The sequence below is a fragment of the Lissotriton vulgaris genome, chromosome 10 (genome assembly GCF_964263255.1).
Source record: "Lissotriton vulgaris chromosome 10, aLisVul1.2, whole genome shotgun sequence".
NCBI lineage: Eukaryota > Metazoa > Chordata > Amphibia > Caudata > Salamandridae > Lissotriton > Lissotriton vulgaris.
This window is the reverse complement of record NC_141698.1, coordinates 817,401,717-817,418,175: the sequence shown is the minus strand read 5'-3', so window position 1 is coordinate 817,418,175 and position 16,459 is coordinate 817,401,717. Positions and strand designations below refer to the sequence as shown.

General features: G+C 45.0%; 1 protein-coding gene across 1 annotated transcript in view; it reads right to left on the bottom strand.

Annotated features, from left to right (window-relative positions):
* Positions 1-6,966: 6,966 nt before the first annotated feature.
* The window catches only part of SEC61G (SEC61 translocon subunit gamma), a 39,005-nt gene continuing 29,512 nt past the window's right edge, over positions 6,967-16,459 (bottom strand). Inside the window, exon 4 of the mRNA XM_086941736.1 lies at positions 6,967-7,111. Coding sequence (XP_086797862.1) covers positions 7,102-7,111 — 10 coding nt within the window. The 3' untranslated portion in view covers positions 6,967-7,101. The remainder of the gene's footprint in view (positions 7,112-16,459) is intronic.

Sequence of the window (16,459 nt, the reverse complement as noted above, 5' to 3'; positions counted from 1 at the left end):
GATGTCTTGGGCGTGGACACCGTCAAGGAGATGCCCAATTTTGCTGCACCTCTTAACAGGACATCGTGGAAAGCCACCAAATCATCAACCGGTGACACCCTTGTCTCCGGTGACCCCGACAAGGTCGGAGAGTAGTCCCTGAGGACCTCGTATGGTAACGAGACCTGTGCCTCCTGTGGCGTCGTCTCGACCGCATGGATGACCTGTTGCGCGATTTTTTCCTCCTCCTGGAGCGAGAGCACGATCTTGGTTTCCGTGGAGGAGTCTTCCGTGGCCTATCCTGGGGTTTCGGTCTTGGTGTCCCCTTAGGCGGTGTAGGAAGTGGGGGCAGTGACTCAGACCTTGGCGGCGGAACAGGAGGCATCTCTGACCGAGGGGCGGGCCCATACGGCGGAAGCGGTGGTGGTGGTTGTCCTCAGGGAGGAAGTGGTGGTAGCGGAGGGTCGATGGGAGGATCCTTAGGTACAGGAGGAGGGGGCGACTTCGGCCGAGGTGGTGTATATACCACTGAGTACACCGATCCCAGTGCCTTCTTCGGGGGGAGGGGACTGCAAACCAGCCCATCCAGTAGGTGATCGCCGTCTCCGGAGCCCTCCACCAGCCCCAGCGTGACTTCTGGCGCCAGAACTCCTTCTGTGCCCCTTAGGAGAATTGGAACAACTCCAAGACGCCGATCTCTTCCCTCGGCGCCGAGAGTCGCTTTTCCGGCGTCAAACATCGCCTCCGCGACTCCGGCATCGAACGCCGCCTCCGCGACATCGAGCGCTTCTTCAGACACCAAACGCCGCCTCCGCGACGAACGTTCAGTCTTCAACGGTGAGCGTCGACTCCGACCGCTTTCTTGAGGTCCTAGACATCGAGGATCCTCGATGCCGACCGGCGGTAGACGGCAAAGACGCAGGTCTCGACAGCGGCCCACCCAGGCCCTTCGACGTCTATTCTTCACGCAGTCTCAACCCGGAGCCCCGGGGAGATTGGGAACACACAGTAGTCATCACTCTCGACGTCGATGCAATCGACGCCAACGGAGACCGGGACCGCTTGCTGGTCTTCCTGCCTCTGGGGAGCCCCCCAGAGGCCTCAGCAGAGGGAACCTTCCCAGCCTGCCCAGACCCACCTGCAGTCTTCTCTCCTCTAGGCCTTGAAGCCTAATCTTCAGCTTTTCCCTCAGGGTCCTTGCTGAAAGGTTCTGGCAGATGTCACATTCTTCAGGGACATGTGCTTAAGGGAGACAGATAATGCAGACGTCGTGTGGATCAGTCTTGGACTTCTTCCTTCCACATGCTGGGCACTTGTCGAAAAGATCAGGCATTTTAGAGCCCTAAAAAGCCTGAACAAACACACAAGAGTGAAGGGAAACACCAAGATATAAATAACTGACAACACTTATCCAAAAAGTGCACAAAAAATCCAATAAACCCTTGAAAAAAGGAGCGCTCAATGCCAGGGTCCTGTTAGCAGGAGCCGGAAAAAAGATATCTAGTGTGTAAATAATTTGTATGTATAGGTCATTTGTAGCCCTGAAAAAGTCCGTGAAGGATGAAACGCGTTGGCTACGATCTGTTTTATTGGAAGAAAACTTCATGGAATAACTAAAGAATACTCAACGAACAACTCCACTGAATTCTTATTGAACAAGCAGTGTAAATGTCTAAAATGACTTATTTGAGCCATAACCATATTCAGGAGTGCTGGACCTATGTATGTTGTTTATACTTTCCGATGCTGGTCATGAGCAGCGACTGTCTATTCCGTCCCCACAGGTTAGTTGACAAAAAGCTTATTTACTTTGTAGCTCTGGACAGCTATAGTTCAAAGGTCAGGTTCCCACCAATTAACACAAAGAAATATTGAAAAGAGTCTTATTGCTTAAAGAATGTCACAAACAGAACAGATAAAGCAACATTTAAGGAAACAGAACAAAGGCCCATTGCGTCAGGCTGTGAAGGAATGCAACCTAAGGGGGAAAAGGCAATTCAATGCATTTTGAAAGTTAGCATTTCTTATTTAGTAAAATTAACTAAGTTTTAGCACAAATCAAACTTATTGTATATGAGCATAATTGTAAGGTTGTCAGTGATTACACAGAAGTGTTAAACTAATTATTGCCTACTAATAAAAATGTCAAAACTACCTACATGTAAACTAATTTTAAAATAAAATCATTTCTAAATATAAGGTATTTATAATGTTTGGCACTTCTACTGAAAGCTGCAGTCATAGCATATTGCATACATGAATTGCACAATGAAGTTAATAGCAATGGTAAGTTTAATCAAATTTCATGACAACTTTGTTAAATAAACAGTAATCAGTTAATAAACATGTTAAATCCATTATTTTATTAGTCCTGCTTTTTCTACCTAATCAAGCACTCTTTTACGGTGCTGGTACTACAACATTTCCTAGTTGGAGTGTTGTTTTCTAGATGTGTGAAAAGTGCACATTGAGTTTGTTGCAAAAATCAGTTTGTAAAGAAAGATCAGAGTTTGTGCTTCATCAGCATCAAAACCGGTTTCTCATAAAAAGTGTGATCAATTTACTGAGAAACTAAATATTTAGATCTTACCTATTTCCAGCTACAGATATTGGCATGTAAGAGTGCTCAAAAGGTTCCATTGTTTAGATTACTTTATCTTTTAATATTAAAAGTTTGGATTGCTGTTTTTACCATTTACTTGTGATCTTATCAGGTTATGTCATTACTTTATTCTCAATTATTTAATTCTTGTAAATTACATGTTTATTTTTTTCTATGAGATATGTATATGTATTACCTACTGGCGGTCTCCAGTAGGTAGTTCTAGTTAGGACCTCGTTTCTGTTCAAAAAGCGTTATCTTTTCCCAATAACTTTATAACCGGTTGGAGTAGCTAGCGCGGCGCTCAGAGCGGCCCCCCTAGTGTGCACGGCTCCATCAGTCGCGCTGGGTGCACGAATCCAAGCAAAAATATTAAAGATTTTATATAAACCTACGTTATATGTTGGATTATTGGGTGGCTCTAAAAAGAGCCCTTGTTTTCACTGGGAGATTGTTGTAGCTACATGCAAGTGTGGATGCAGAGCTTCAGGTGGTTGAGAAACACTGTTGCCTTGATCAGTGAAGTGTACTCCACCACCTCTGTAGATGCCATCCGTATGGAAACAGATTGTGGTTATAGATGGAGCAGATCCTATTGTCTGAGTTACACAGAAACAGCTTTGACATTTGTTATTGCTTTCCCACAGGACAAAATTGATTGGACCACTTCCATGTCTGTCTTTCGCATATGTTAGAGTATACAAAGAAATGGGGAGGGGGAGCAACATCAATTCTGCAAAGGTGTCCATTAGCATTTCCAGACCTACCCGAGTCAATGTGCCTAGGTCATTGCCGCCACAGTGCACAATCATGAGGTCAGGGGAGATCACCCGACCACCACTTCTATACTAATGGAAACACCCAGCCATTACTCATGCAATAATCCAGGCATTACCCAGGCACTTTTCCTATTATACAGGCACTACTCATGCAGTCATTCATCCACCCAAGTATTACTCATGCACTGTCTTGTCACACAGGCATTTACTCATGCAATCAGCCAATTACTACCAATGCACTTGTCCAATCACACAAGCACTAGTGATGCACTCATACAATCACTTATTCACTACCCATGCACTCGTTCAATCATTGAAGCTCTACATATGTACCCATGCATTCATCCAGGCACGACCATTCACTTCTTGCTCTTTTTTTTAAACCGAATAGGTGGTTATGAACAGAGCAGTTTTTTCTTCTTTTTTCAATTTTATGTTTAACTATTTTATAAATTGTTTGGGTGTTAAAAAAAAAAAAAGGAACAGAACAAACTGTCCAACTTTGCAACTAAACCGTCATTGCAGGAAAAAAAAATGCACAAAAAAAATGGAGTGGTTTCTTGCAGCAGAAACCACAGCAGACAGACTGCTCGCTGAACACACTACAGTGTTGCACTTGATGCAGAGTTGTTGAAGATTAGCGAACTCTTGACGGATGTCAGGTCCACAGTTTACTCCAGAGGTGCTTGGTCCAGCAGCCTGGTCATCATGCTGCGCAGCTTTCTGGGCACGACGATGTTTGGGGGCCAGAAGCAGAGGATGTAGTGTCTGGAGAGGTTTGGACATGCTGGTCGTCCCACAGGAATACTTTATTTCACTTCCCTATGAGAGCACCTTTGGACACAATGCAGCTGACTTTCCGAGGAACAAATAGAGTTGGCTGTTGTCCTGTCACCTACTTTCTTAAAGAAGAATAAAGAATATTGAAAAGACCATATTGACATAAGTGTGACTTAATCCCTGGTGCTACCTCCATCAGCTCTTCCGCATCAGTACCTCGGTTCCTGAGGATGAAAGTTAAGGGTCTCTGTTCCTCTATACAAAAAACGTGTAGAAGGGGTGGTGGGGCAAGAGGGTTTAAATCAATCATGAAAAATTGAATGGCATTTGGTGCAACAAGATCTACACATTTATATTCAAGTAGTTGACTCAGCTATGACATTCATGTCAATAACCCCATTTAAAACAAGCATTTGCAATGCAATAGGTCTCGCATTAGGAAAGTTTGAGCTATTGGTATTGTAAATGACAAATTTTGTATTTATGTGTTGGTTTTGAAAATAGCTAAATTAATAGCTTTGTCATTTACAATGCCAATAGTTTTAACTTTCGCAAATGTGACACCGATAGCATTCGTAATGCAATATGTGTTGTATTTATGTGACTTAGATGTATTGATATTACAAATAACAATGGCTTTTTTAAAATAATTAATACGTAAATAAAAGTTATTGTAATTTATAATGGCAATAGCTTAAACGTTGGTAAATAACTTTTGTGAAGATTATGTTCAGTGTATTTTTTGTGACGAAAATCCAGGAACAGAAGTGAAATAAATTTCAGTTTACCCATTATTACTGTTTTTAATCCAACTGCTGCAAATGGGCTGTTTTGACATTAAAGTAAAAGTAACCAGCAAAAATTGTGAAATGTTACTAGTCAAATGAAAATATTTATTGAAACCAGGAGACATAATTTGACACCAATTAAGAACATCTAATGGCATTTCGAAAACTAGCGCTCCAAGATGCAAAAGGAATACCCTACGGAGACTGTAAGAATACATGTGCTTTTCAATGATCTTGAATCGTGAGGAGTGTTTGTACATGCTTTGTCCACTCCAGGAGGATGTTCAGGGCGAATTGCTGTCACTGGTAGACAGAGGGACAGCAGTTTACTGATAATCCCTCGATATACCCGAATGGAATGGGTTGGGCTCAAATGAGATTTAGGGAATGGACATTTTTCAAAAATAATAAGTCCAGTGATGGATCAGTTTTCCCCTTCCACTGCGCATTTGCCAAGACTGCCCTATGTCCTTTTGTGAGGACTCTGCGCTGCCCCCTCACCCCACTTGGCTGTGGTTACCGCTCATTTCACCCCCATGCTCGTCTACTGTATGCCTCTGACCTTTTATGCTTGTTTTATTTGTCTTCTCTCGTTTGCGGTGCGCTGCGCATAGAACCTGGACCCCGGGCGCTTGTTACGCATTACAAGCCCTAAACAATCATGGATGAACCAGTAGGTGGCAGCGGAGCGCGTGTCGTAGCACAAGGGATAATCCTGGCACATCTAAACCCTGTTCCCTGCTAGCGCCGCACAGGGGCCCCAAAACACAGCGCACGAAGCCGGGTCTTCTTCCAGAGCGCTCCCAACTTTACCAACAAGAGTGTCCACCGAGTTCAGTTAATCGCATTCCACGCGCGTCGCTCTCCGTTATTTCAATAACGGAAACTATGAAGAAACATCGTGTTCTCTGAAAGAGCTATCTGTACAGACTTGGCGTGCAATAACACCCCTCTCAGATGAATTCGAGACCGATTGAAACATCATCTACCTATACTACTCACTGCTTCCAGGTCCAACTTCAAATGGGGAAGGAAATAGCTACTTTAAAAGAACACGTTCACATTAAGGAGTGCCGCCGCGGCGACCCGGAAGCTCTTGGCCGGCCGGCGAATCCGGTCGCGGCCGGCCGGAAGTCCCGCCTCCCGAGGTCCGCGAGCCCGATTAAGAGGAGACGAGACGCGCCGCGCCGTGAGGAGCCCGCCGGAAGAGCGCAATCGGTGAGTGGGGCCCGGGGCTGAAGTGAAGTGCGTGCCTGTGTGTATGCCTGGGAGGGGTGGGGGAGTGTGTGTGTGCGTGTGTGCGCGATGGAATGTGTGTGCGCATGCGTGACTGTGTGTGATTGAGAGAGAATGCGAGGTAAGGGATAGTGTGCCTGTATGTGTGTCGTATGCCTGCGTGTGCATGCGCGCGCCTGTGTGCGTGCATGCAGAGGGGTGGGGGCTGCCTGTGTGTGTGAGAGCAAGGGATTGGCTTCGCGCATGCGCAGCTACCAGACGCTCGCTCCCGAGGTGAAATCTGACCTCGTCAAAGCGCGCGTCTGGTAGCTGTCCACATTCCTAAATACGGGCCACAATAGGTCTGAAGCAGACACCTCAATGCTCACGCATTGAGGGTTAGGTCTGCTCGACCTAAAAAAAGGACTAGGCAAGCACCACATAGCAGCATGTGTGCTTACATCTGCACTAACTCTTGCCACAAAAATTAATTGTTCATCTGGTGGTATAAATTTTACATTTAAAAACAAAAAAAGCCTCTGCTTTGAAATAAAGTACATGTAAACAGAGGAGACCATGCAATGTCTGTGAGCAAACGATGTGTCTGACAATTTGGTCGAATCAGAACTAATGCGCAGTGGACTCGTGAGCGATTCCTGCTTTTCGGGGATAAAGAAACCTGATCCGAAATGTGAATTCAGTTCACCATGGATCTACGTTTCACGTGTAGGCTTAAGCAAGCTAGCACGCACAGTTACTCCAATTATACAACAACACAATTCAGCATATTAAATATTCGAAAGTAAAGAACCAATCAAGTGAGGACAAGCTGAGCAGAACATCCTACAATTTTATTAAAAGAAAACAAAATTAAAAATGTACATTAATTAACAAGGGTGCTGCTCTGGTCATCTGGATCTAGGGAAAGTCACAAGGCAGCCTTGAGGTGGAAAACGGTTCAACCTCCCCTGCAAAATAAAAAGGATATACAATTAATAACTGGTCATTTAACAATGCACAACTGTTTTACTTTATGAATGTTGATAATTTGCATTTTAACGTTGCATACCAGTGAGATACATAGAATTTCACCAGCAACCGGAAACAGTTTATACCTGGATTGTGGGCAGATGCACAAATGACATTTTCATACAAAACCTGCATTTACAAAAACACAGAAGTGCCCCTAAGGGATTGCAATACTGCATGTATCCACTGTCAATTTACAGTCTCAAATCCTTCCCAACCTATATTATTTTAGACAAAACAGAGTACCCTTTATATTCAAATCAAAACAATACTTTATCTAAACCCACCAAAATAAGACGCTGTTTTAGAACCTTTAAAATTGATTCACTGTTTATGAGTCACAAACAAAATGCTTCCTGAACCCATATGGAATAGTTCAAATATAGAAATGGAAATCACACCATTTCTCAGTCCCAATTGCAGTCTAATGCCAACACAGGATTGTTGGGTAATAAAATGGATGCCTTGTTCAGCAAGGGAAAAGAGATTGATTCATAGTTCTGTCCAACAACCCCCACTGCCCACCCACTCAGTTATAGCATCCAAAACGCTCACCCCCGCAATTTCAGTCTTTCAAGGCATATCAACACACACACCCACCCACCCCACCCCCTGCTATGCGTCACCTCCCGTCTTACATTTCTTGTCTATGCATTACTTTTGCGCACTTCCATACCTCTCGTTTGGCTCCCATTAATAGCAAACTTCGACTTTCGGCTTCTTCAACTACTGCAGTCATGGTGAAGGACCTCCTTCAAATCCCAGAGCCACATGGAGACTTACACCACTACTCCATGTCTTGCATTCCTCTTAGTCCTCAACCCAAATAGTCACTTAGCATTTACCACTCCCACCCAGCAGCGTCATTTTCAAATCACACACAATCACCGAGCAAGAACCCCTTCCACATCTAGGACTGAATAATGGACATCCCGTTAATCACCAAAACCGGTCGTTGACAACACTCCTCCAGCCTTCCATAAGGCAATCCCAACTTACTACACAATCTTCTTGGAAACCAACAAATACTGAGGGGGCTTATTTTTAAGAGCACCTTACAAACCACAAGCTGCGAAGAATGACCTCCAGATGAACTACTTGTGGTGAATTGCCTCCCTCATTTACAACCGGCTACTATTTAAATACACAACTATACTGAACAGCATTCACAGACTTCCTAAATGGTTCTCATGGACAATTTTCTATTTGCTGGGACTCACAGTAACATGAAATGTTACCTTAATCTGGAGCAACCACTAGCTTACCTTAATCTGGAGCAACCACTAGCTTATCTGCTATGCTAGCCTACACACACAAACTACTACAGCAGTAATGAAGAAAACCTGCAGTTGAACAAGCTCAACCTCCCAGAGGATCACACGGGTAAATGAAAAGATGAAGAGCAAAGTGCTTTATGACAGCATTACAGAAAATCAAAGTTAGGCAAAATGTGCCTCTCACAAGTGATACAAATCAGATATTGATAATGCAGAAAGATTCCAATACTCTTTGTGGATTTCCAAAGCAAATTGCTCATACAGGAACTACATTATACTCTCAGAAGATCCAGAGATCACAAAACATCACACAATTAACTGCTTGGAAACAGTCTGCCACCTAATCCTACAAGTGAAACTAGAGGAAATGTGCACCTAAGAATGCATCTTTAGGGCAGGTATAGTATCTCAATGCTCATTCAGCTCACCCCTCCTGGTCAAATTCAGCCCTCTACAGGGCCTCCAATTCTTCAACTTGCCCTGCTGCAAATATGCTTAGATTTTTCAGGCTTCCCAGTTCCTTGATGAGCTGTATGTCCTACATTCCCCTGAACTTTAGCACTGCCTCCTCACTACCAATGAATTGTTGACAAGTAACCACTCTATAATCTCAACTTTTCCAAAAAGATGATCCTAATGAAGAACGGACCCACATTTATCCATCTTAATCAGGGTTGGTAAAGTGCAACTACTTACCTGTGAGGGTCTCAAGGTGCGTGGGGGGGGGGGGGGGGGGGGGGGGGGGGTCGGGGAGAATTGAGTACTGGGGACATCCGAAGAGCCAGATCTTGAGGACCTTACTGAACTGGGACAGTATGGGGGCCTGCCACAGGTAGATGGGGAGGTTGTTCCAGGCCTTGGCTGCGACGTAGGAGGACTTTCCTTCCGTTCTGGTCCTATAGATGTGGGGGACTCTGCTAGAGAGGTCGGCTGATAGGAAGGATCTTTTGGCAGTTGTTCAGGTATGTGGGTCCGGTGTTGTGCAGGGCCTTGTGTGCATGGGTGAGGAGTTTGAAGGTAATTCTTCTTGCAAGTGAAAGCCAGTGGAGATCGCGAGGGTGTTGGGTGATGCAGCACCAACGGGGGACGTCAAGGATCAGCCTGACAGACGTTCTGTACGGTCTGGAGTTTGTGAAGGAGTTTGTTTATTTCAGAGCAGAGCACATTGCCGTAGTCTACTCTGCTACTGATGGGGTGTGCGTGATGGTTTTTCTGGATCTGGAAGGGATCCATCTAAACATCTTTCGAAGCATGCAGAGGGTGTTGAAGCAGGTTGAGGATACACCGTTGATCTGGCAGTTCATTGTGAGCGATGAGTCCAGTATGATGCAGAGGTTTTGTGTGCGGTCCCTTTGGGTGGGGGGGATTTCCGGACTAGCTGGGTTCTGCTGTTGAGGATCGACATTATCCAGTGGAAGGCCTTTTCGCGGATGCCGGTGTTGGAGTCTTGTGTCTAGGGTGTAGTGTGAGATGGTGTCGAAAGTGGCCAAGAGGATGAGGGGCTGCTGTTTCACCCCGGTCGAGGTAGGAACGGATGTAGTCCGTAGCAGCAAGTAGGGTCGTCTCGGTGTTGTGGAATCTTGATTAGGAAATGTCCCGGACATTTTTAGAACCAATATGCTAGCTGGGTGTTAACGGCCTTTAGATTACTTTGGCTGTGAATGGAAGCAGAAAAATGGGCCTGGAGTTTGAAGTCAGTCTGGTCAACCGAGGGTTTCTTCAGGAGAGGGTTGACCTAGAAGTGTTTCCTGTTGACGGGGAAGATGGCAGTCTTGTTGAGATGTGGGGTGGACATGGGTCTGAGGGTGCCCCGGAGTGGATGCTTTTCATGGTCCTCAAGGTGTCAGGGGTCCAATTGAGCAGAGTTTGTCTGGTGGCTTCGTTTGGAAAGGGGGGGGGGGGCAGGAGCAGTGTGGAGGTTGTGGTTTTTGAAGCAGTCTTAGTCATCTTTGATCTTAAGGTGGAAGAAGTTGCAAAGTTTGTTGCGGAGTTCCGTGGTGAGGTTGTAGGAGACTCAGTTTCCTTCGACGAAGACTGGTCCGAATGTGTCCCCCGATGTGTGCTGTGACTAGGTGTTGGAGTCCTATATTGGCGAGGTTCTCTAGGAGGGAGGCAATGTTTGAGTCGTCGTGGTTGTCCAGGTGAAAGTTTAGGTCTCAAAGCAGGATGTAGTCTATGGAGGAGAGGGCGTGGGGTGTGATGAGGCCAGGGATGGTGTGGGTGAAGGGAGCTCGGGCCGTCTATAGAGGAGGGTTCCGGGGAGAGTCTGGAAGAGGAGGTGCTCCATGAGGGTTGTTATCATCTGGGGGGGTGGTGTTTATCACCTGGAGGGGTGCTTTTGGAGACGATGGCGATGCCTCCTCTTGGGCGGACGAGTCAGTCTTTTCACAGGCTCTTGTATCTATTGGTATGGCAGTGGCGACGTGGGGTGCATAGATGGCGTTGGTCCAAGTTTGTGAGGAAGGAGACATCTGGCAATTCAGTGTTGAGATTCTAGATTTTTGGCTTGCTTGTGTGGGGAGTGTATGGAGAAGGATGCAGCGGAGTGGTTTGCAGTCCAGGAGCTGCTGCAGGAGTACAGAGGCGGCTGAAGGTGCAGCGGTAGTGTAGACAGAAGAGGGCCTTGGCTGTTCAGCATAAAGAGCTGGCAGTTGTTGATAAACCTCTACTACATCTTCTATGAAGTTCATCTGAAAGTTCAGCCTTTTTTTTTTTTTAAGTATAATCTGAGTTTTTTTAATTTATAAAAGGTTTATATGCATAAAACATAGTGGTTTATGGGTTAACCACCGTTGGCATAGACACAATAGTACAGTACATTTTGCGTTGGTCTCCCTTTGCTGGCTATATTTTTTATGGAGAAGTAGGTCTAAGATAGGAAAGTACAGGAAAGTTAGGAATAAGCGGAGGAGGATAGGACAGACAGACCCCTAGATTATACCATTCTGACTTGGCAATATAGGGCCCTAGTATCAGACATGGTAGCTGCAAGGTAGATACTGCAATATGCGGCACAAAAGCATGTTCAAGTTGGTTTCTTATGGAGGCTCGTACGGGACTTCCCACAGGCCCCTGAAGAAGTTTTCCAGGGAGAGTATTACAGTGCCAGTTGGTCCTTTCCTCTGAGGTGGGTGACCCAGTTGAGCCAGCCTTTGTAGGTAGGTTTTGGTGGTGGTGTCCTTCCAGTTTATTAGCACCAGTTTGACCGCAGCTGTCAGGAGTAAGTCTATTAGTTCCCTCTCTCTGCCAGGGGAGAGGTCGGTTCGAATAAGTGCTGTGGTGAGCGAGGCAGAGTCTCTCATAAGTTTGCACTTAAAAGACATGGTCTATGAAGTCAAACACCCTTCCCCAGAACCTCTTGAGTGTTAGGCAGTGGAAGATTAGATGCTCTAGGTCACCCTTCCCTGTGTTGCAGTTCCAGCAGAGTGGACCATCCGAGGCCTAGTGTGTGTGTGTGTGTGTGTAAGTGATCTCGGGTCCAGAATGTTTAGAGGAGCAGACAGTTTTGTTTGAGCTAAGACTGGGATGATTTTATTTCGGATGGCGGAACAGGTTATTCCACGTGTGCTCTTTTAGCGGGGGTGGATATGTTTGGGGCGAAGTAGTTCGTATAATTGCGAGACTTGGTGGCCTATTTTGTTCATGTGTGCTACGCTTTGGAAGATAGAGGGTTGGGTACCGGCTAGCTTTGATTTTGATAGGGCTGCTTTTATCTTTAGGAATCTATACCGGTCTAAGTCCTCTAGTTGGTGGGCTGTTTTCAGGTCAGAGGATGTAATTGGTGATGTCTCTTTTTCCAATTGGTGTGGGTGCAAAATGCCCTTTACTATCCATGTGTCGAATGAGACTTTTCCCCTTGTATTAAATGTTCTTATTCGACCATAGTGATTCTGATTTGGTTCCTTTAATGCTAATCTCCATTTTTTTTGTCCAGTTTTAGGAGCACTATTAGTGTTCCTCAAGATTGGGTTATTCAAGGGTGGATATGGGTTTGTCGTTAGTAGGGCTAGTGGGTTCAGGTTGTTCAGAATGGCTTTCAACCTGTATCCACACTGGTGTTAATTCTGGTGCCTGGGCAATCCATTGTGTACCTGGTTTAGCTAGGAAAACATGATTTTCAGAAGCTCTATTGGTAAGCTGTAAAACAGATTTTCTTCCCTACATATCTTTTCCATACATTATGGTATTTCAAATAGTTTAAGGTTTCTAGATCACTTTAATTCATACAATCAAGGTGGAAACACCAGTTCCGATGGGGCAGACATACTGCAAATTAGTATTATTTTTTTTTTTATCCATGCACAACAATTCTAAATCCATAAATAAATTATGTATAGCTGCCATTGTGCTGCAAACCTCTGGCAATCAAAGGAGTCGGACCTCATGGCCCACTGTCATCAAAATGGAGGCAGCCATTAGTATGAAAGCTATCCACTACAGGGACCCATCAGAACCTGGCACCCATCACAACTTTATCAAAGGACTATCAGCGAAGCTCGTACTTCCATCCTCAAAGTTAAAGGACTATCAGCGAAGCTCGTACTTCCATCCTCAAAGTTTCCATCAACTCTACCACCTTCTGCCTGGAGAAATGCTACTGTTGCTCCCCTGTTCAAGAAAACCTTCACAGATTGATCTCCCTCCCACCATACTAGGCCCTTTGTAGAAAAGAAAAAGACGAAAAAGACAAAAAAAAAACGAAAAAAGAATCAGAACACATTTTTAGATGAGTCATTGACCAGCTCGGCAACCACCAGCTCTGCGACACTTTACAATCCAGCTTCAAGCTTAACCACAGCACAGAAACTGTCCTTATCGCCTCCACAGAAAACAGAAAAGATCCTAGCCAGAAGATGTGGCGGCCCTCATCCGCCTGGACCGCTGCAGGATTTAACAGTCTCATCCAATGCTCAGACTCCTACATGAGATTGTCCTCAAAGGATCCGCTTTTGGCTAGATTTGCTCCTTCTTGACAGCCAGCCTTGCATCACACTCCTCAGACGCCCATAAACTCATCTGCGGAGTGCTTCAATGTTCATCCCTCAGCCTGACCCGGTCATCCACGCACATGACATCAATAGCCTCTTACAACACGCAACTCATACTCGCCCTCTCAGGCAAGACCACCAACATAAGGAACAAAATGTGTTGCACGCATGACCAAAGTCACCAGCTGGAAGAAGGTCAACTGGCTAGAGCGCAAAACCCTCAAGATGCAAGTAGTACAGCACAACAGCAGGCACATAAAACTGCACCTCCCACTAGGTTTCTCAGGTCAAAACTTGCGCACTTTTTCCTCAGAACCAGCTGTTGCAAGATACTGCTGCTGAGCAGAAACATATGGAATGGTGCATCTAGTCATTAAGGAGTCCACAGAACTTTATCTTGAAACTTCCTTCAGTAACTTTCAATGTGTTCCATAAAAAAATTTGTCTGAACAGCCAACCTGTTTTGATAAAAAAAAAAAAAAAAAAAATTATATATATATATATATATATATATATATATAATTTTTTTTTTTTGACCTTCCCTAGGGCTCATAATTTTGCAATAACATTTTCACTAGGCAGCGATTTGTTTCTCTTTGTTCAATTTCCAGATTCATCATGACCATAGAAATCAGTCTTCGGACCCTCATGACAATCTTGGTTCCACTGCAGCATACATCACGGTACCACACAATAATACATTCAGCGGGCGGAGTATATGGCATCCCCCAGTATGGACTACGGGAAATCCCTCTATGCTGGAGTCACTAAACATCTTATCCAGCTGACTACAAACCATCCATAACTTGGCAGCCAGACTCCTGCTCAACCTCTCCCTCAGAACACACATCACACCTAAGAGTTTCACTCGCTCCTGAAACAGACCTGCTCAGTTCATATTCCTCACTCACACAAGTTACTACACAACATAGGTTCAGCCTACCTGAACAGTTTCCTCCGTCAATGACCTAGACACCTATGCTCCGCAGCACTACTACTTGCACGCATACCAAGCAAACACAGAAACAAGTTTGGAGGCCGGAGCGTTCCAACACATCACTCCTAAAGTGTGGAAGACCTCCTACTACACATCATTCGCTCTTCGGAAGTTCAACCAGAAGTTGAAGACCTGGCATTTGAAATAACCTCAAATACCCCCAGCCTCTGGTGAGGCTAGGTGCGTGCACATACACCTGCTCAGTGCCAGAATACTCGTGTGGATGATAGAGCGCTCTACAAAAATGCGCAACAACCTGTTGCAACACCTCTATCACCTGAGCCCCTACTACAGTAGACAGGATGACATGCCCATCTAGCTCTTCATTCCAGGCATACAGACCGCTACACAACGGCCAAGAGACACAGTACATTGCATTGCATTACTCTTCACATGACACCACTTCCATGCTAGTGACATGCAAAACCCAGACCCCTTCCACCAAGCAAAAATTGAATAAAGCTAGTGCTACATTTTTCACTAGTCCACTTCAGCACAGCAACTAAAGTTGGGATAATGGCACAACTCTAATCACACATGACAACACCACACATCAGATGAAGGCCACACTTCAACATTTGTCACAGAAAGCACTCCCACAGTGTGGTGTGCTGCCCTTCTGCTAATGAAATTCAAAGCCTCATCAGCAGCATGAAGCACTATGTAAATGCAACTGCAATATAATACAGAATAAAAAGTTACTTTAAGCCAATCTGTACACATGCATCCTTGCTTGCGCACGGCCCGGTGTCAACATGTTGGTGGCATGAACGATAAATAGCCTTAACTTTGAGCCAGTATGCAGCAATGTGGATTTAAAGACTAGGTGTACAAGTTAATGTGCAGCAGCATCACAACTATTAAAGAGCTACTTTAGTCAAAGCCACTTTGAGGATAACTAGGCAAGTGGTGGTATTAGGCTGTTAGGAAGCATCTCAGGTAAATGTCCCAGTTACGGTTTGAACACTAGACCTGTCCTGTTTAGCTTATGAGGCAATTCTAGTTCGATCTGGTGTTAGGTCATCACCTCAGTTAAAGTTAATTATGAAGAGGAGCAATAGCAGGCCACCCAGTAAAACACATTTCCACCCAATAGCAAATGTGTCTGAATATTATCATGAGAACATCGTTCTGCAGCAAGTTCTCCCTTTGCTTCTGTGCAACAAAGTCAAATACTAAAGTTCAAGGAGTCATTAAGGTTTAATCAGCCAATCTGAGCCTGCACTGAAAGGGAAAAACATACCCAGCGCAGGCAGGATTGGGGGTCCAAAACACTACTCTGGCAGGTCAGCTGACAAAGACTGAAGTTACAGCCACACATTTCTTGAAGACTATAGGATTCTGGACACTATGCAAGGTGCTGGCAGTCATGAAAACCCTAAACCTATTAAAACCCATCACAGAACTCTAAGAAAACCACCTGTTCGTGTAGTGCCCACACAGGTTATGTTTAAAGACATTCAAGAGCATCTCAGAGACTAGCATATGGAATACAATTGAAATCTTTGGTGCAAGACCAATGGGCAGAGATGCAAAATGTGCCTCAAGCTGTAAATGTGCTGCAGGTACCCCTTTTTAGATCAAATTTAGACAGCGCTTGAGCTCCCAAGCGATCTGTTGTATGTATTCTGCGGGTTCCGACTCTTCCCATGCTTTAAATTGGCTTGTGTGTAGTTTAGTTTCTGGCCATAATTTGTTTTTTTAAACCACCCCCTCCGTTAGTTCCTTTCTGCATCTCCCTACGTATGGAAATAACTGCAGCGGTTCAGGTCACGCTCAACGCTACTTCGTGTGAAATGAGTTCTAACAGTTTCTACATGGAGATTCCAGGTTCTTCTTTTGACCTGGCTCACTGCACGTCTCCGGGGACTCCCATGAAACTAGAGCACTTTTAATTATTAGTGCATGTATATGTGGTAGGAGTCAGGTTTACAGGATGAGTTGTGCTCACCCTTTTAACGATTTTGGAATCCTACAGGGTTGTGGGGGTGTTTGAGTGATGGCGCTGTTAATGCAGAGCCACTA